The sequence below is a fragment of the Apodemus sylvaticus genome, chromosome 1 (genome assembly GCF_947179515.1).
Source record: "Apodemus sylvaticus chromosome 1, mApoSyl1.1, whole genome shotgun sequence".
NCBI lineage: Eukaryota > Metazoa > Chordata > Mammalia > Rodentia > Muridae > Apodemus > Apodemus sylvaticus.
This window is the reverse complement of record NC_067472.1, coordinates 85,919,889-85,941,470: the sequence shown is the minus strand read 5'-3', so window position 1 is coordinate 85,941,470 and position 21,582 is coordinate 85,919,889. Positions and strand designations below refer to the sequence as shown.

Below are 21,582 nucleotides of genomic sequence, written 5' to 3'. Positions count from 1 at the left end.
GCAGATTATAAAACAGGCTGCATGCAGACCAGAATTCTCTCCATGAAGCCACTTGGCCTGTTAGTGATGCTTGAGTGCAGGTTCAAGACTCTCATTTTACAGCATAGACCAGGAACTTGAAGCCAGCTGGAGTTCTCCCAGTGTTATTTTCAGCTACTCAAAGGATCATTTGACAAGAGGAAAATACCTATTGGAGCTGAAAATACTTTCTACACTGGGCTCTTATCCATAGGATTTTAGCTCAATTTCAAATCCCTGGAATTTAGACAACAAAGCTGTATAAGAATAATTAAAGCTGAGGATCTCAGTGCTGGGCTTCTTTATAAAACCCAGCTCCTAGGATGTTATGTTTGTCCTAGGGCAACACAATCATCCTTGTCTAAAGCATCCTTGTGAGTGCGACTGTGGTCCCACAATATCCTCACATTTCCAACTGCTGTCTAAGACCCCACTTGGAAGATCAATACAGTCACCTCAGCAGGATAAATAATGTCCACTAGGTTATCCACATGGAGGCACAAGAGTGCTCATTTTACCTATTCTCTGTAGGACTAAAATATATGTGCATTAGCCATTACCCAGGAAATCCATTGATTGGAACTCATCTTTCTGACTTCTGCTGGAGAAAATCTTTCTCTAAGGATATAATGTGAGTTTCTTAGGCTTAGATGAGGTAGCTATGATACTATATATAACAGCAATGACCAGAATAACAGCGAACACCTAACTCCTACTACATGAGTGTGTATACTACCTTCAGTCTTGGTGATCATCCTTTATTACTTTTTTTCCATCTTACAGTTGGGTAAATTGAAGTGTGGAGCTTGAGCCTATGCAAGGAATCTTGGTCTCCCTGATATTAAACTCTATCCTTTTGAGGGTTTGATCTTTGCAAAACACTGTGGAAATGCTCATAGGGAACTTGTAGTTCTTCCATTTGGAAGGATCCTTAGAAAATTCCAGAAACCACAGCATTTTCTTTACCTTTGCATTTGCAGGAATAGTCACCTCCTCCTTGGTGATATATTCTGTCCATGCATTCCAGTGTCCACCCCCTTGTTTGAGGAAGTAAAAATCATAGATGCTTCCTGAACCCAAAGAAATAGAACAAGCCATTAGCAAACCAAGGTAAGTTTCATATTTGAGGAATTTGACTGTCCCAGTTATAGGTATCTAAAATGTCTAAGTGCCAGTCCCAGCACAACTGTGGTGACAATTACCTATCACCTATCAACCACAAACTGCAGCAAAAATCTTTATTATGGTAAATCTTTAAAATGGTAAGTGAGGATCATGTAAATTCTTCTTGCTTTCAGTCTTTGGGATAGGGACCTGTTCTGTATCAATCTTGGATTCACTATGTAGCCAGACCTAGCTTACAATTTGATTATTAAAGTACAAACAAGCATTTGTTTATGTACTTGGTGGTAGGGTGGGGCATGTCACAGCATGTATGTGAAGGATGGAGGACAATTTATGGAAGTCAGTTTTTTCTTTCTACCATGTAGGTCCTGAGGATCAAACTCAGGTTGTCAGCCTTGGCAGCCATCTGGCCAGCTCCCTAGCTTTAAAGTTGTGAGCCTCTTACCTCAGCCTCCCTCATTCTGGAATTACACTCTCAGTTAAATTATTTCTCTCTCTTTCTAACCCCGTCTCCCTGTGGATGTGTAATGTATGTACTTGTTAGTATGAATATGTTCTTGTGTGCAAGCAGGTAGGTATGTATGCACATATGACTGTGGGGGTCAGAATTGATGTCATGTGTCTTCCTTGATAGCTCCTCACCCTCCCCTTTTTTGAGATAGAGTCATTCATTGAATCTGAACTTCATTGACTCTGAAGACTGGCTGGCTAAGGAACTTGAAGGATCTACCAGGCTCTGTGTCCCTCAGCACCTCGGTTACAGGCACATATTATTATGCTTGCATTTTATGTAAATTCTGGGGATGCAAACTCAGGTCCTCATGCTTGGGTGGCAGTTATCTTATTGACAGAGCCATCTTTACAGTCCCTGAAGCTAATGTACTTTTAATAATAAAAGCAACATATGTAAATAACAAAAGAAAGTAATAAATTGCTCTGAATTTCTTGTTATATAGCAATTTTCTCTCAGATAAAACCTTCATCTTGGAGGGAAGGTTATTAAAAGACAGGATGTTAAAAGGGAAGGTGAAACATTTCATCCTGCAAACAAGCTCCTTCAGCTCAGGGAATGGACAACTCAAAGGCTTCAGGATGTCCCTGAAACCAGCAAGATACTGGAGGTCCCTCTCATCCTAAGTATATATAAACTGTAAGGTCTGCTGAGAGACACTCTTAGACCAACTGAGCTGCCTGGAAGAGGCTCAGACCAACTGAGGCACCTGGAAGGGACACTCTAGCCTGGCACACTGCCTGCATGCTGTGTAGTGTGCTACAGGTTCGCAGCATTTGTGAACTATCACCCATGCTGGGGTAGGCTTTGGTGATGCAGTTGCCTTTTCTGCTCCCAGAAGTGACCTTTATAGTAATTTCTGTTCCTATAAGTAATCCTCCACTCATATTCCTGTAAGTAATGCCAATGAAAATCATTGCTTCACCAATGTGGACTTTTGTGTTATCGTTACTTTGGCCTATCATTGGCTGCCCATACAGAACAAGTAGATGTCTGTTCATGTCTCTCCAGGAAGAGTACCATAGAATAATCCCACGTGTAGAAATAAACTTTTGATAATAGTTTCTCTGGCCCTGTCTCCAGGCACACTACTATATTAGAAATGCAACAACATACTGATGAGAAAGTATTTTATAAGAATGAGGTCATATAACATATATAATTTTTAAACACTGATATTTGATTTAGCTGTATGTAGTGGGAAAGTCTGAATTCCTGATGTTCGTAAAACTATGACAGGATAATTGCAATTCTGAGGCAAACCTGGGATACGTATAAGATGCTATCTCTAATGAAAAATAATTTAATTTTTCTTAGTTGTAACAGAAGACGACTGTGAAGCAGAAGGATCTCTTGAACTTCAGATACTCATTATTCAGTACAAGGATATTGGTTCCACATGAGTGCTTGAGTGTAGAACCTACAGTCACAGGTATGTGCATGTCCTTGTGAACACATGTAGAGTCAGAGGACCAAGGGTATGGGTTTTCAGAGCTCTTCTACATTGCATTTGAGGCAGGGTCTCTCATTGGACTGGAACTTTGCTAAGTAGTCTAGACTAGCTCCAGGAGTCCAGGGAGCTCCAGGAGGTCTTCCTGTCTCTGCCTCCCATCTTGACATCTCTAGGATCACAAGTGTCTGTGGCCACACCCAGCTCTTTACAGTGAGAGAGTCAAACTGACATCATTATGAGGCTAGCACTTTACAAACAGAGGCATCTCTTCAGCCCCCAAAGGGCATTTCTTAAGTGAAACAAATAGAACCTGTAAGGAGTTTAAAAAATCATTATGCTTTTAAAAGTAACTTAATCCAATATTCACTATATTTGTTTTCATTATTGTATTGTTGATGTAAATTAAAAGCCAAGTAAACAAAAACAGTGATACTATGAAAACCATCAGGCACCACTATGTAGCTTCAATGATTATCAACATTTAGCAATTCTTGTCTCATCCATTCCCCATCATCAATCATCAACCTTCCTTCCCTCCCCTCCCCCCTTCTCTACCCCTACTCTCTCCTCCTTTCCCTTCTCTCTAAGTCCCACCTTTGGCAAAAGATATCTCTTTTTAAATGTAAATACTTGGCAGCTCCAAACTTTGCTCTTAGGGCTATTTTCATTTTATCTTATAAGATTTGCTCTGTTGTGTTTTAATTTAAATTCCATTCTAGGATTTGCTATCCTTTGATTACTTCAATGATTCAGCCATCATTTGATAGAATTTTATTCAATCTCCATTATTTTGTTTGTGTTCTTTAGTTTCTCTTCATCTTGATTATTTATTTATTTATTATTCTACTGATGACAGATAAAATACAAGAAATTATTTCAGTTTTTTCTATTTGTTAACTGTTGTTCATGTCATGTAATATGATTATTATATAGAAAGTTTTATGGGGTCCTGTAGAGAAAATATTTTGAGTGTTGTATGGATGCATCACCTGCCAATTAAAAAGCCTATGGTCTATGGCTTAGGCCAGGAAATGGGAGGTGGAACATCTGGAAGGCAGAGAGAATTCTGGGAGAGAGCAAGGTGAGAGATTGACCTGGGAGATGTGCTGATGAGATGGACACATAGTACTCAGCACAGGTAACTAAGCGTGTGGCAGAGTGTAGGTGAAAAGAATTGGGTTATCTAAGTTATGATCTAGTCAATGTGCAGCCTAGCTATATGGCTGAGGTATTTGTAAATATAACTTGAATCTGAGTTTTATTTCTGGAAACACGAGGAGGGGAGGAAGATCCGGACTCTAACTCTACCATGGTGCTGAGAATGTGTGCTTTGTAGTGCTCTGAAGGGGTATTATGTCTGTTAGATCCTTTGATTTACAATGTGATTTAATGCTTTTCTCTTTTCTTCTCTCCTCTCCCTTTCCCTCTCCTCCTCTACTCTCATCTTCTTTCTACCCTCTCACCTCTCTCTCTGCCTCTGCATCTCTCTTTCTTCTCCCCTCTCTCTTTGTCCACTGCTTTGCAGTGTTTACAGAATTAAGTCTCAGTTCTTTCTGCAGTATTTTTTAAAGAATGTTTTGTTGTTGATATCATCATGTATTAAGGAAGGACGCTTCTGTCATCTTATGTCCCCTTCAGCTTTCCTCAGAAGTAACCCTGGTACTGCATTTTTAGTTTTTAATTACTTTGTAAAAGACACTTTCTCTGTGTAGCCCTGGCTGTCCTGAGACTCACTTTGTAGCCTCGAACTCAGTGATCTGCCTGCCTCTGTCTCCTGAGTGCCTGACCATGGACAGCACTGTTAGAAAACTGACACTATATGCACTGGGCTAAAAAAAATCTGTTCTCTAAAAAAATACTTCTGGAAATTTATCATGAGGAAACGATTTACAGCAAAAGTAACCCATATGTGTGGATATGTGACACCATCTGTGATAGCGAGAGACTTGTTGAGAAGGCCTCCGTTAGGAAACCAGTGAACACTGTGCCTTATAAAATGAAGAGGATTTTTTTTAAGTCATGACAGTGTTATTTGTAAAACCTATGTATTAACACATAAAAAATTCCTTAAAGAAATCATCACAAATGAGAGCAAGGTGTGGTAGCTCACCTACCACCCTAGGCAGAACATAGGGAGAGGTGGTAAGATAAAGAATTGTTTGCCAGTCTGGACCACATAGTAAGAAACTATCTCAAGAAGAAACAAACAAAATAAAAACAACACAAAGGTTTGAGACTAGTTCAGTGATAGATCATTGGCCTCGCACACCCAAAGCCCTACTTTTGGAGTAATCCTCCACTCTGACAATGATGGTGACAATGACAACGACGACGACGATGATGACGACAACAACAACTAAATAGAGTTTTAAAATGGACATATGCCATTATGGACATTATATACAAGGATGATAAAGATGATGACAGATCCACAGGAAAAAGTACATATTGAAAACTAAAATACCTATAACAGGTTGATGTGAACAAAAATACTTTTTCACCATTTTTCTTTGAGAGTTTTTTTTTTAAATAAGAAAATAAGAGATATTAAAAGCATGTATCAGTAACATATGTTTTCTTCTTCCTTTGTGGGCTAGTTTGTGGTTTCATTCAAGAACATTTAAACCAAAGAACAAAGATTTAACTACAATGGATCTACCAGCTATGTAATTTGGCCAGCACTACCATTTTGTACATCTGTGCAGTGGATCTAAGTTTCTGCTAAGCCTAGATAATTCCTATGGAGAGTGACTGAGCTCTATCTGTCAAGCATTTGAAGGGCCCTGGGCACACAGGAAGCTGTCTGCCAACACTCAGTTCCAAGCTTACAACGGTAGAACAACTTTTATTTTCTTTGCACTGTGGCTGTCAATCAAACTCTGGTCCAGGGAGGAAGGAGAACAGAGCAAAATGAGGAGAGAAATGCTCTGCAACCTCTGAAAACTTCACCTGCCTCTGGTTTCTTCCCCAGCTGAAGACCAAAGCGAATGTCTCAGCTGATAAGTGCCTTGTCAAAGGTCTTCCAATGAAGAGTTGAACTGAGGGAAATGGAAGCATCATCTGAAAGATAAATCCCTGGCTCACAAACAAGGATCTCTTAGACTTGGTTCTGAGACCATGAAAAACCAAGAAAGCAGCATTCCATGAAGTCAGGGGTGGATTTCTGAAGTTTATTAATAGAAATTTATCCCTGGATGCCTGTGACAAGGCTATGAAGGCATTTGAAGGTTCATCAGGTGACTAGAAGGAAGTGAGACCAATCTGGAGGCTATATGTTACATAATTGCACACACATGGTAAATACTAAATCCTTAGAATATAGATTAGCAGCTGCTTTCAAGTGAGAACAGAGATGAATTGAATACATGAATGAAGGATCTTGCAGGGGTGTTGGAAACAGCCTAAAACAGGAATATGGTGATGGCCACGCTGAGTAAGCTTACCAAAAGTCACTGATTTGTGTAATTAAGTGGGCAAATTTCATAGTATGTAAGGTATGACTCAATGGAGTTTTTACATAAAAAAGTATACCTAGCCCTGAAAAGCATACCCCTTTTTGGATAAGTGGGGTCTGGCTAGGAGTTTCTCAGTTTGCTACTATTTAGTAAAGAACCAGAGAAAAAAAGATTGGTGTCACTATAAGCAAACATGGAAAGAAACTTAGTAGAATCCATTTTAAGCAGAAAACAGATGAGCTGGATGAAGAAAAAGTTTGAATAACACCTTCCAAAGGCCCATGTATTGTAGGCCTTTGCCTATAGCCCCAGTGGAAGTAGATGGAAGCTTTGGGAGGCAGGATCCAGTAGAAGGAAGTGAGACGATTGGACACGTGCTCGTGTACACACCTGCTCTTCTTACTCCTTCTGGCTTTTGGGTCACCAGGAGGTGAACGGCTTTCTGTGTCATGTACTGTCATTGTAATGTGCTGCCTCAGACCCTAATCTAAGGGACCAACTCTCTATGTGCAGAGACCTCTGAAGCCATGAGCCTCCTTTTAAGTTGACCATCTCAGGTGTTCATAATTTTAGGAATGGAAAACTGACCAGAACACAACAAACCAATTGCAGTTTCTTCTGATTGTAGAAGAAAGGAAAGGAGGTCTGGACTCTTACCAGTGGCTGTCCCAAAACTGCACTCAACATTAAGCAGCTCTCCAGCTGCCTGTCAGCTACTGTTCTGGGAGGACAGTGATGTCATCCTCTCCTTTCCCCTTCACTTAGCCATTTTTCCATAGCTGAGAGGTCAAGAGGGTCCCAGAGCACAGTGAGGAAGGAGATGGAGAGAGTCATACCAAATGGCACTTTGGATTCAGAGTGCCAGGGAGCACAGGGCCTTTATGCACAGATTAAATAAATAGAAAAGTCTGCTCCTCTCACAGATGGCATTAGTTGATCATATGTTGTCACTGGATCTCTTCCATCCAACTGTTCTTTAATCTAGAGCATGCAGTACTTCAGATTCCTTTTAAAGATATGTTATGAATATTATTTATCCTAATCATAACTTAAAGCAATGGTAAGTTTGAAAACTATGAGGAAGAAAGTAGATATTTATCGTGGGGATGAAAGTAAAGTTAGACTTTCTAAATATTTGCTCACATTGGTGATTTGAGGAGGGCCATTTTAGTCTTGCCAACAGTTTTTGCTTGCTTATCTCTTTTGTGTATGTGTGTGTGTGCACATGTGTGCATGTGGCCCAAAGTTGCTGTTGGAAATCATACTTAATCATCCTTCTTATTGGTTTTGGGAAAGTTCTCTCAATCAAACCCAAACTTTCCAATATGGCTAGTCTTGCTAACCAGCTTGCTCTGGGGAGTCCCTATTTCCATCTTCTGAGTCTAGAATTATAGATGAACTATTGCATTCATTGTGTACTTTATGTGTGTTCTGGGGACCCAAGTTCAGCCCTATTACATGCAAGACAAACACTTGAAGCACTGAGCCATTTTCCCAGACTACCAAAGCTCTTTCTGAATCAAAGCTACTAAGTAGGTTCGAGTAGAGATGTATATGAAGAAGTCAGTTGGCAGTGAATGCTGGAAATTCTGGTTTCTTGTGGGCTACATCAGTTGATAGGACAAAGAAAGAAGAGATGAGGTCACCAGAGTGCACACACACATTGTGGAGGAAGTTGCCTGAAAAAAGATTGGAAGTACTTCATATCACTGTCCCTCTTGCTGCAAAGATGAAAGATGTCATTGCAGAGTGGACCAAGAGTGGGATCAAAGGCAACTCATGAACCATGTCTGCAGGCACAGAAAGCAAACAGACTGGCCTGGAGGGCTAAGGAAACCAGAAAACAACATATGGAATGCAATGTGAAGAACAGTGTGGAGTCCCACCTGAAGAGTATATCTCTAAAACATGGTCAGTGTGTGACTGACTGGCTTCAGGGGATGATTTGGCACCCTCAGCAAGGTGCAGAAAGCATCAATTTGGAAAAAATAAAACAAGAACAAAAAAGCACAAGGAGAAAATAGGTTGAGGTGAAACAGGAAGATGAGATCAAAGGTGAGATGTCCAGTATACTATATCTATATAAAACTATAACATTATTATACTGTATCTATATAAAACTAGAGCACTATTATACTGTATCTATATAAAAATATAACACTATTATACTGTATCTATAGAAAACTATCACTATTATACTGTACCTATAGAAAACTATATCACTATTATACTGTATCCATAGAAAACTACAGTGTCAGGTCTTAGAACCTCCTCTTGAACTGGATCCTATTTTGGGCCTGTCCCTGGACCTTCTTTTCCTCAGGCTCCTCTCCATTTCTATCCCTGTAACTCATGCATGTCCTTTTAGGTCTAAGTTACCTCACTCAGGATGATATTTTTTAGCTCCATCCATTTGTCTGCAAAACTCAGGATGTCTTTCTTAATAGCTGAGTAGAAAATGAACCACATTTTCACCATTGTGAAAATGAACCACATTTTCTGTATCCATTCTTCTGTCATGGGACATCTAGGTTGTTTCCAGCTTCTGGCTATCACAAATAAGGCCTCTATGAACATAGTGGAACATGTGCCCCTGAGCATTGGTGGGGCAGGCAGCTTTTGGGTATATTCTCAAGAGTGGTATAGCCAGGTCTACAGGGAGATCTATTTCCAAGTTTCTGAGGAACCTCCAGATTGATTTCCAGAGTGGTTGTACTAATTTGCAATCCCACTAGCAATGGAGGAGTGTTCCTCTTTCTCCACATCCTTGTCAACATGTGTTGTCACCTGAGGTTTTGATCTTAGCCATTCTCATTGGTGTAAGGTGGAATCTCAGGGTAGTTTTGATTTACATTTCTTTGATCACTAAGGACTTTAAGCATTTGTTTAGGTGCTTCTCAGCCATTTGAGATTCCTCGGTTGTGAAATTCTGGATTAGTTCTATACCCCATTTTTTATTGAGTTTTTTTTGTGTGTGTGTGTGTGTGTGTGTGTGTGTGTGATTAGCTTCTTGAGTTCTTTATAAATTTTGGATATTAGCCCTCTATCAGATGTGAGTTTAGTGAAGATTTTTTCCCCATTCTGTAGGTTGCTGATTTGTCTTATTGACTATGTTCTTTGCCTTACAGAAGCTTTCCACTTTCATGAAGTCCCATTTAGCAATTCTTGATCTTAGAGCCCAAGCCATTAGAGTTTTGTTTAGGAAATCCCCCCCCCTTGGCAATGGGTTCAAGGCTCTTTCCCACTTTCTCTTCTATTAGATTCAGTACTGAGGCTATAGAATGCTCACAAAAAGGGAGCCAATATGACCACACTCCAGAAGACCCAACAAGCAGCTGAGTCAGATGCAGATATTTGCACCCAACCAATGGACAGAAGCAGCTGACCCCTGTTGTTGAACTAGGTAAGGCTGAAAGAAGCTGAGGAGAAGGGCAACCCTATAGGAGGACCAGCAGTCTCAATTAATCTGAACCCCTGTGATCTCTCAAATACTGGATCACCAAGCAGGCAGCATACACCAGCTGATATGAGGCCCCCAACACACATATAGTAGAGGACTGCCAGGTCTGTGTTCATTCAGAGATGATGCACCTAACCCTCAAGAGACTGGAGGCTCCAGTGAGTTTAGAAGTCAAGTGTGGTGGTGGGTGGTGACATTCACGTGGGGACAGGGGGGTTGGGAGGAGGTATGGGATGTGAAATAGTTGGAGGAAGGATGGGGAGATTAAAATATGAAGTATAAAAGCTAAATAAATAAAGAAAAAAGAAAAAAAGAAAAGAAAACCATAACATTATTATACTATATATATATATGTAATTATATATATATATTTATAGCATCATTATAATATAATTACCTTAAGTGTTTTTACATATATTTACTCATTTAATCCTTCCAGGAACACCACAGATATTCTCTATTATTGTTGTACATATTTTAGAACTGTGAAAACTGAGAGGTGCTGAGGAATTCGCTTCAAGTCTGCCAACTAGTAAGTGTGGGAGCCAGAATTCCAGCCTTCAGTGTTTTATTCTGGAGTCTATGCTTTTAACTGTTACATTAAAAAATGGCAGGAAGCAAAATATGTGAAGGTTGTTTGAAATTATTCAAGGTGGAGAGGAGACTAATTGAAGTTGAGGATGACTGATATTAAAATAAAAACCTGCTTCAAATGGACCTGAAACAAAAACAAGGAAATATGATATGATATATACAGAAGCCAGAAAATACAACTTTCCCTTGCTGACTAAACAGAAGAATCAGATTCCAGGCAAAATAAATAAAAGGAGACCTATGTCTAGACATAGTCTGTCAAAACAAAAACAAAACACAACCTACAATAGAACATTAAATAAAGAACACATGAAAAATTTATATATAGCCATGACTATATATAAAATTCAGCCTAACTTCTAACTAAAAAGAGAAGAAATTTTAATTACACTCTGTTTTCACATTTCAGAGTAAATAGAATGACAAAATATACAAGGAAAAACAGAGGGCCAAGAAGAAATAGGCAGATCCAGTATTGTGACTGGGATAATTTGATGACCTCTATCATTGAGAAAATGATTCAGAAAATAGTTAAAATGAACACTACCATCACAAACCAACTGAACGTAAATGACACTTATAGCTCACTATCTGAAAACAGCAGACATGCATTCTTCTCAAATTCACATGGAATGCTCATCATGACAGACCACATTCCTGACTATAAAATGTTTTAACACATTTAAATAATAATAGATACCATGCAGCATATACTTCTGGAGCACAAAAGAATTAGAAGAGAAACCAGTAAGAGAAAGATAGCTAGAAAATCTCAGCCCTTCAAGGTTAACACACGAATCAAGAAAGTATAAGGTTTTGATACACAAATCAAAAAGTATCAAGGACTGAGGAGACAGCTCAGACTTCAGAGGCTCAAGCATTGCTGAACAAGCAGCCCTGGTGAAGACCAGAGTTCTGATCACTGATACCTGTGTAATGCCAGGTTAGGCTTGATAGATATGGTGGTTTGAATAGGAATGGCCCCCATAGACTAAAGAGCTTGAGTGCTTGGACCATAAGGAGTAGCACACTATTAGGTAATATGCTTTGTTGGAGGAATAGTGTCACTGGGGAGGCAGGTTTGATGTCATATATGCTCAAGCTATACCCAGTGGAACACACAGTCCCCTTCTGCTGCCTGCAGAGCAAGGTGTACAACTCTCAGTTTCTTCTCCAGCACCATGTCTTCTTGGACACTGCCATACTTGCTGCTATGATGATAATAAGCTGAACCTCTGAAACTATAAGCCAGCCACAATTAAGTGTTTTCCTTTATAACAGTTGCCTTGGTCATGGTGTCTCATCACAGGAATAAAACTCTAAGAGAGTAGTCTGTCTGTAATTTCAACACTTAGAAGTTGCAAGTGGGATCCTCACATTAAACTAGCTAGACAGACTAGCTATATTGCCAAACTCTGGGTTCAAGTGAGACTGCCTCAATGAAGAAGGTGGATAGAGTTTTAACAAGACAACCAACACTAGCTGTGGGTCTCCATCTACACATGTACTCACAGACATTCATACACATGAACACACGCACCACATACAGATGAGGAAAAGACTATTAAGAGAAATTTTAAAATATTATGACCTGAATGCAAATTAAAATGCATTTCAATACCTGTGGAATGCAGTGAAAACAACTCATGGAGATTTTAGCAATGGTTGTATGTATCAGAAAGTGACAAATAGCTAAAAATCAACCATGGAAGTACATTTTAGGAAACTGGAAAACTAGGAATGCTGCCAGATGTCCATCATTGCTTCTAGAAAACACACCTTATCCTATGAGGTCAGCATTATCCAAATGCCCAAACCAGAGATTTTATGAAATATAATTGTTTTTCATCTGCAAATAGATGCATTTCCTCAACAAAATGTTAGCAAATTAATGAAATGGGCTTGACTACAGGTATGTAAAACTGGCTCATTATTTGGAAATTTTCTATAACCTGTATTATTAACATGAAAAGAAGAAAATAACATGTCATATGATTTTCATAAATATTCGATAAAATCCAACATCTACTATGCTAGCTAGCTTTTGTCAACTTGACACAAATGAGAGTCATCTGAGAGGAAGGAACACCAATTGAGAAAATGCTTCCATAACATTGGGCTCCAAGCCTGTGGGGCATTTTCTTAATTATTGAATCAGGGAGACCTTAGGTGGGAGCAAAGGTGGATTTTATAAGAAAGCCAGCTGAGCAAGCTATGAGGCCTTGGCATCAACTTCCTGCCCTAAATGCTTTTGACAGTGTGAACTCACTTTTTTATATGGAAGTCTGAGTGAAATAAACTCTTCCTTCTTTAAATTGCTTTTGGTCCTTAGGTTTCATCACAATCAGTAGGAAGGGAACTGAGACAGAAATTAGTACCAGGAGAGTAGAGTATTGCTTCTACAGACCTGACCAAGTTGTTTTGGGGAGGACTGTGGAAGGAATTTGGATCTTTGGGCTAGAAAATCCATTGGCTGATGTTGAGCACCCAGTGGGCTGTTCTGTAGGAGCTCAGAACACAATGCTGATAGGAATGCAGATGATAGAGGCCTGGCTTGGAAAGTTTAAAATCTCTCTCAGGGTTGTTGCTATTTTGAATAAAGAATCTGTTGTGTCTGGTCAGCTGAGGCTGAAGAATCAGCTGTGATAAAAGACCAGTATCACTGAAGTAAAACTTCTGTTTTGTTGGGACAATTGATGCTGGTTAACTGGAGCTGAGAAACTAGTGATGATTAAGAAGACCCCAGTACAACTGAGGTGAAATCTGTGAAGTGTTTGTTCAGGATCAAGGTATTCTAGGAGTTGCCTGCGTAGTAACTTGTGCTGGCAGCCTAACTTGGTAGTGTGTAAGAGTCTTTTAGGTGATATTAATTTTTGGCATAAGGAGTTTATTAGAGAGCATTTGAGGCTCTTTACCATGAAGACGGTCTAGAAGACGCTATTGGTGAAAGTGCAGCCCAGTTGTTGTAAAAGATCCCAGTATTATGGAGATGCCAGTACTATGAATAGACTTCCAAGAATAGCAACGACCACAGAGTAGAGCTGGCCCAAGCCTAGAAGATGAGCTGTGTGTGCTGGACAGAGTGGAGGCAGAGACGTGACCAACCACTTTGAATGAGCCCAGAAAATCTGGAGTTTCAAAACCCCAGACATTAGGCATTGAGTTATTTACAGCTGGAATTTGGTTTTGCTTGGTTCAGATTGTGATTGTACCTGCTTCTTCCCTCATGAAATAAAATATTTATTTTTGATTTTGCTGGAGTCCAAGAGACTTTGAACTTTTAAAAAGATTTTGGAGTTTTATTGAGACTTTGGATTTTAAAGGAGCTTGATTTTTTTTTTTTTTGTTTTTGTTTTTTTTTTAATTTGGCTTTTTTGAGACAGGGTTTCTTTGTATAGACCAGGCTGGCCTCAGACTCAGAAATATGCCTGCCTCTGCCTTCCAGAGTGCTGGGATTACAGGTATGCGCTACCACCGCCTGGCCCCTTGTATTTTTAAAGAGACCTAACTTTTAAAGTGTTTGAATTTGTAAGGCTGAGGGACATTTTAAGTTTGTAAAACACTTTATATTAGAATATTGATATTAATGCATGATCTTGGGGGATGAACAAGAAAGGAAAGATAATGGCTTAAGAGTGATGTTTTTATGTGTCAAGTTGGCAAAAGATCAAATGTGCTGACTAGTTTTATGTCAACTTTACACAAGCTATAGTCATCAGAAAGGAGAGAGGCTCAATTGAGAAAATGTCTCCATAAGATAAGGCTGTAGGGTATTTTCTTAATTAGTAGTTGATGGGGAGGGCCCAGCTCAATGTGGTGTTGCCACACTGGGCAGGTGGTTCTGGGTAGTATTACAATAACAACAACAACAACAACAACAACAACAACAACAACAGGCTGAATGGGCCATAAGAAACAGGCTGTTAAGCAGTACTCCTCCATAAGCAGTACCCCAGAACCTGCCTCCAGGTTCCTGCCCTGCTTGAGTTCCTACCTTGCTTTCCCTCAATGGACTGTGATTCAGGATATGGAAATCAAATAAACCCTTTCATCCCCAAGCTGTTTTGGGTGATGATGTTTCATCACAGCAGCATAAAAATTAACGGACACACATACTCATGATAAAACATCTCAGCAAATTAGGAATAGATAGAACATGCTCAAAACAAGCACAGATGCCTTCATACTTAAGGGCAAGGGCTAGATATCTTCCTCCTAGGTTGGAGTTTTTCTCTTTCTAGGATTCTAAGACTCTCTTCACTCCTGTTCAGAGTCATACTAGGAAGTCTTGATAATGGAATGAGATAAGGAGATAAAAATTAGGGAGGAAGAAAAAACCTTATGAAATAAAAGGATGGCATGGAAGAGGCTCCAAAGGAAAGTTCTCTGGGACTTATTAGAAATACATCAAAGTTTTCAGGTACAGTCAGCTTCTTTCCTGCTTATCAGAAATGATCACATAGAACTTAAAATCCAAAGCATAATACCATTCACACCATATCAAAAAAGAAAGAAATAGTTATAAAGTTTGAAATGTATAGGATCTATATGGGGAAATGGCAAAGGTATGATAAAAGATTAAAGTGTAATAGGAAGATAAATCAAAGCCATTTATGGAAAAGAATTATTAAGTTACAGTGCCAATAAAACTCTTAGTAAGGTTATGCAATGTATGTGTGTGTGTATTATGTACTTTTTCTCAGTTTTATGTGTGTACATGTGGAGGTCAGAGGTCACTGTCAGGTGCCTTGCTTAGTCTCTCACCATAAAGTTTTTGAGACAGAGTCTCTCAACTGAATTGAAATTTGCTGTCTGTCTAGACTGGTCTACATGGCTGGCCCCCTCAGTTCTGGGGTTACAAGCCATGTCACCACATCGGGCTTTTTCAGGGCTGCTAGAGATTCAAAACAAAGCCCCCATTCTAGCACAGCACTTATGCCATAAAGCCATCTTTTAAACCCCAAATCAAGTTAATCTTAAGCAACCACCACTCCTTTATTAAACATTCACATCAAAGGATACTTGTAGCTAGTTCAAAGATAATATAGCAAAATTAGAAATACTTCAACACATGACACTGTAATGACAAAGTTAAAAAATTACTAATGTCATAGTCACCAAACATGAAACACATGAACATACAGAATAAGACTAGAAACCATCAAGAACAGTAGTGGCGTATTTCTTATTTTTACTGGGAGATGAAATGATGAAAAATTTTTACAAAAATAAAATACCAAACAGATAGGAGCACACAGGGCCTAAGATCAGTGGAGCAGCTGGGACAGAAGTCTTCCTGCTGCCATTGGCACCAGGGAGCTGGGAGACTCCACAGCCTTCTGTGCACAGCCTGCCAGGAGAGAGAGAGAGATCTCCCAGCAGTGCTTTGATTTTTGAGCTAAGAGAAGTAAGGACACAGACAGGCCCAACAGGAGGAACAAACTCCAGCCAGAGACAATAATACCAACTAGTACCAGAGATAACCAGATGGCAAAAGGCAAGCACAAGAACCCTACCAACAGAAACCAAGGCCACATGGCAACATCAGAACCCAGTTCTCCCACCACAGCAAGTCCTGGATGCCCCAACATACCAGAAAAGCAAGAGTTGGATTTAAAATCGTATCTCATGACGCTGATAGAGGGCTTCAAGAAAGACTTAAATAGATCCCTTAAAGAAATACAGGAGAACACTGGTTAACAGGTAAAAGCCCTTAAAGAGGAAACACAAAAATCCCTTAAAGAAATACAGGAGATCATGGGTCAACAGGCAGAAACCCTTAAAGAAGAAACACAAAAGTCCCTTAAAGAATTACAGGAAAGCACAAACAATCAAGTGAAGGAACTGCACAAAACCATCCAGGATCTAAAAATGGAAGTAGGAACAATAAGGAAATCACAAAGTGAGACATCTCTGGAGATAGAAAACCTTGGAAGGAATTCAGGAGTCATAGATGCAAGCATCAATAACAGAATACAAGAGACAGAAGAAAGAACCTCAGGTGCTGAAGATACCATAGAAACATTGATTCAATAGTCAAAGAAAATGCAAAATGCATAAAGCTGGTAATCAAAACATCTAGAAACTCCAGTACACAATGAGAAGACCAAACCTAAGGATTATAGGTATAGACGAGAGTGAAGATTTCCAACTTAAAGGGCCAGTGAATATCTTCAACAAAATTATAGAAGAAAACTTCCCGAACTTAGGGAAAGAGATGCCCATGAACATACAAGAAGTCTTCAGAACTCCAAATATATTGGACCAGAACAGAAACAACTCCTGGCACATAACAATCACAACACTAAACAAAAATAAATAAATAAAATCAGTGAGGGAAAAAGGGCAAGTAACTTATAAAGGCAGACCTATCAGAATTACACCAGACTTCTCACCAGAGATGATGAAAGCTAGAAGATCCTTGGCAGACCTCATACAGACCATAAGAGAACACAAATGCCAGCCCAGGCTACTATACCTAACAAAACTCTCAATCATCATAGATGGAGAAACCAAGATATTCCATGATAAAACCAAATTTACACACTATCTGTCCACAAATCCAGCCCTACAAAGGATAATTGATGGAAAATGCCAACACAAGGAGAGAAACTACACCCTAGAAAAAGCAAGAAAGTAATCTTAGTCCAACAAACCCAAAAGAAGATACCCACACAAACATATAAATAACATCAAAAATAACAGGAAGTAACAATCACTATTCCTTAATATCTCTTAACAACAATGGACTCAACTCCCTAATAAAAAGACAGACTAACAGAAATATTTCTCATGTAAATATTCAATTTATCAGAAAATGTTTGTAATTCCCCTTTTAAGTAATTTAGTAATGTTTTAGGTCTACCATTTTATCTGCATTATTTTCATGATAATCTTCAATTTTAATATGTCTTTCTATATATTTCCTCTATTTTATCAGAAATGTTTTCAATGTAAATCTTTTTTTATCACAAATGTTTCTAATTCCACATTCAGTTAATTTAGAAAGGGGTTTTTATTTTTGTGTTTTTTGTTTTTGTTTTTTTTTCCAAGACAGGGTTTCTCTGTGTAGTCCTGGCTATTCTGGAACTCACTCTGTAGACCAGGCTGGCCTCGAACTCAGAAATCTGCCTGCCTCTGCCTCTCAAGTGCTGGGATTAAAGGTGTGTGCCACCACTGCCTGTCTTAGAGTTTTTATATCTACCATTTTCTATGTAAAAATTTCCAGGAAATAGTCAACTTTAGAGTGTTTTTCTATATATTTCTTGAATTTTACCAGAAATATTTTCCATGTAAATCTTCAATTTTATCTGAAAATGTTTATAATTCCCCCTTCAATCAACTTAGAATTATCTGTATGCCTATCACTTTATCTGTATAATTTCCATGATAATCTTTAATTTTAACATGTTTTTCTATATATTTCAATTTTATCAGAAATATTTTCCATGTAAATCTTTAAGTGTATCAGAAAATGTTTATAATTCCACTTTCAATCAAGTTAGGAATATTTTTATGCATACCATTATTACATCTATATAAAAAATTTCCATGATGATCTTCAATTCTAACATGTATAAAATTTTAACAACTAAAATTTTTCTACAATTTTATCAGAAATATTTTCCATGTAAATCTTCAATTCTATCATAAACTATTTCTATTTCATATTTCAAATAATTTAGCAATTTTTTACATGTCTACCACTTTACTCTTTAATTTTCCATGAAAATTGTCAATTTCTATGTATCTCTTCTATTTTATCTGAAATATTTTCCATGTAAATCTTTAATTTTATCACAGAGTGTTTTTACTTCCCTTTTCAATAAAAATAAAATAAAATAATAAAATAAAATAAGATACCATCCCCAAACACCTCCCAAAATAAACTATCATTGTGGTTTTATATTTAAAAAAATAATTAAATAAAAAATAATTAAATGTCCCCAAAAACTTTATCTTAGGGTTACTTATGTAGCCCTACAAGGGGGTGGGAGGGTCAGCTCTGAAGAAGCAATCCCCTCACTCCATTAGTTTTTGATAAGATGTTACGTGTCCCACACATTCAGTTGGGTTTGGAGCACATGATTTAAACTCACCTCTTTCCGGAAAGATGTTGTTTTTGGTGAGTTTCACACTCTTGGGTCTTGGGTTATGATCATCCATGCCCATGATCAGGTTGCGGAAAAACACATCAAATTTCTTTCTGCTCTCGGCATTGATGGTACCCGCCACAGTCCACACCAAGGAGAAAAGAAACAGGCCTTGAAGCCAGAGGAAGATCTGCTGGCTTGACAGACCTTCATATATCTCCATTTCCTCCTCCTGGATGTCCCGGATTTCATCTGAAAGTGAAAGGAAGTGAGGCTTGGGTTGGGAAACGTGCTGGGCACGCAGGAGATGGACGCTGTCTGCCTATGAAGGACCTGGGAAGGAGACTAATGCGGCTGAGAATCCGTTCCATACACCAGACCCTTTACATATGCGTGTATCCACACACAGTGGCTCCAGGCTCTGATGGGTGTGTATGTCTACAGGCAGGTTCATGTGTGTTACATGTCTGAGGGTACAGGTGGAAATCAGAGTTGGATTCTGGGTGTCCCTCAATTGCTCTCCACCTTTTTATGAGATTGAGATTCTTTTTTTTTCTTTTCTTTCTTTCTTCTTTCTTTCTTTCTTTCTTTCTTTCTTTCTTTCTTTCTTTCTTTCTTTCTTTCTTTCTTTCTTCCTTCCTTCCTTTCTTTCCTCTTTCTTTCCTTCTTTCTTTCCTTCTTTCTTTCCTTCTTTCTTTCCTTCCTTCTTTCTTTCTTCTTTCTTTTCTTCTTTCTTTCTTTCTTTCTTTCTTTCTTTCTTTCTTTCTCTCTCTCTCTCTCTCTCTCTCTCTCTCTCTCTCTCTCTCTCTCTCTCTCTCTTTCTTTCTTTCTTTCGGTTTTGTTGGATTTGTTTTTTTCGAGACAGGGTTTCTTTATGTAGCCCTGGCTGTCCTAGAACTCACTCTGTAGACCAGGCTGGCCTCGAACTCAGAAATCCGCCTGCCTCTGCCTCCCAAAGTGCTGAGATTACAGTCGAGTGACACCACCGCCCGACTGAGATTGGGATTCTTACTGAACCTGGATCTTGTTAATTTGGCTAGAGTAGCTGGCCAGTGAGCTCCAGGGATGCTCTGACTCCACCTCCTAAGCACCGGAGTTATAGGCAATAGCTTAGCTTTTACCCGGGTGCTGAGGATCTGGCCTCAGGTGCTTACACTTGCATGGTGAGCACTTTATAGACTGAGTTATCTATCTCCCTAGCCCATATATATTTTTTATTGTGGTTAAACACATTTAAACTGTACCCACTTCAGTGAGTTTTAGTACATTCACATGGGCAACCATCATTACTCCTCACAATCAGTGCTCCTTTATCCAGCACTAGAGCTTGGTACCACTAACAATAACTTGTCCTCCACTCCTTGCATGGCTAGCACCCTATTTTCTATCTCCATACGTGACTCTAGAGTACATTCTAGAACTCTGTTATTTTGTGACTAGTTTATTTCATTAGCATAGATAGTATCTTCATGCTTCACCAATTTTGTGCTTGTCAATAATTCCTTATCTAATTATTTTTATTAATTATAATACTTTGAATTCTATTTTTATACATATGAATGTTTTTCTTGCATGTATGTGTGTGCACTATATTTGCCTGGTAACCTCAAAAGTCAGAAGAAGGAGCTGAAGTCCCTGTAACTGAAGATATAGATTGCTATGAGCTACCATGTGGGTACTGGAAATTGACTCCAGGTCCTCTGCAAGAGCAACAAGTGCTTTTGATCCTTCTCTCGACTGCCAATATTTCCTTTAAAAAACTGAATATGTTTCATTGTGTGATTGTACCATTTTGTTTATCCCTTCATCTGTTGATGGATGTTTGTGTTAGGAAATAACCCATATGTGTATGTATGGACATATACGTATCTGCTCAAGTCTCTGTGTTCAGCTATTTTGAATACACATACACACACACACACACACACACACATTGATCACATATGGGAAGTCTATGGCTCATTTTTCAAAGACAGCACCAAAATATTTTGACAAATTGCTCATTTTATATTCACAGCAATGGCCAATAAGTACACAAGGGTTCCCACTTCTGCACCCCCCTCAAACACTTGTTATTTATTTATTGTGTGAAAAGATATAACCATCACTGTGGATTTGATTTACATGTCCCTACTGATTAGCTTTTTTGTGTGTGTAATTCCTGCCCATGTGTAGCTTCTTGGAGAACTGTTCATTCAAGACCTTTACCCATGTTTGTATTGTTTATATTTTCATGCCAAATGAACGTTTGTGGTTTTTAGTAATGCTTCTTTCTATCTCCTCTAAAGTAATTCTTTATATGTGTATGCTGCATTCCTAGGGCTGTGAGTGTAAGAGCTGATGTTTGTGCATATATGAGCACATGCATGACTGAGGCCAACCACTGTTGTCCTTCCCAATTTTTTTTGAGACAAAATCTCTTATTGGTCTGGGGCTTGCTGCTGAGTCTGGGCTGGCCCCTCAGTAAGTCCTTCATATCCAATGTCTCTGCCTCTCCAGTGCTAGGATTGCAGGCTTATCTCGATTTTTCACATCATATCTGAAGATTGAAAACTTGAGTTTTCTTCTACATCTGACATAACTGAGCCATCTATCCAGTCTTTAATGCTAACTTTTATGATTTCTTTTCAATTTTTGAGTCAGGGTTTTATCATATATCCATAGTTGGTCTAGAACTCCATATGTGGGCCAGACTGGCCTTGAACTCACAGAAATTGAACTGTCGCTGCCTCTAAGTGCTAGGATTGAAGGCTATATTACCATGCTTGGCACCTGATATTAATTCTTTATCAGTCATAAATTTTTCAAACATCTTTGGTTCTGTGTATGTTGACCTTTTACTGTTAGTAATACCTTTCAGTGTACACAGATTT

The 21,582-nt window shown here is 38.8% G+C and overlaps 1 protein-coding gene across 1 annotated transcript in view; it reads right to left on the bottom strand.

Moving 5' to 3' along the window:
- The window catches only part of Dnah3 (dynein axonemal heavy chain 3), a 171,495-nt gene that overhangs the window by 54,677 nt on the left and 95,236 nt on the right, over positions 1-21,582 (bottom strand). The window contains exons 40-41 of the mRNA XM_052175029.1: positions 18,716-18,961; positions 985-1,088 (exon numbers count right to left, since the gene is read on the bottom strand). Coding sequence (XP_052030989.1) covers positions 985-1,088; positions 18,716-18,961 — 350 coding nt within the window. The remainder of the gene's footprint in view (positions 1-984; positions 1,089-18,715; positions 18,962-21,582) is intronic.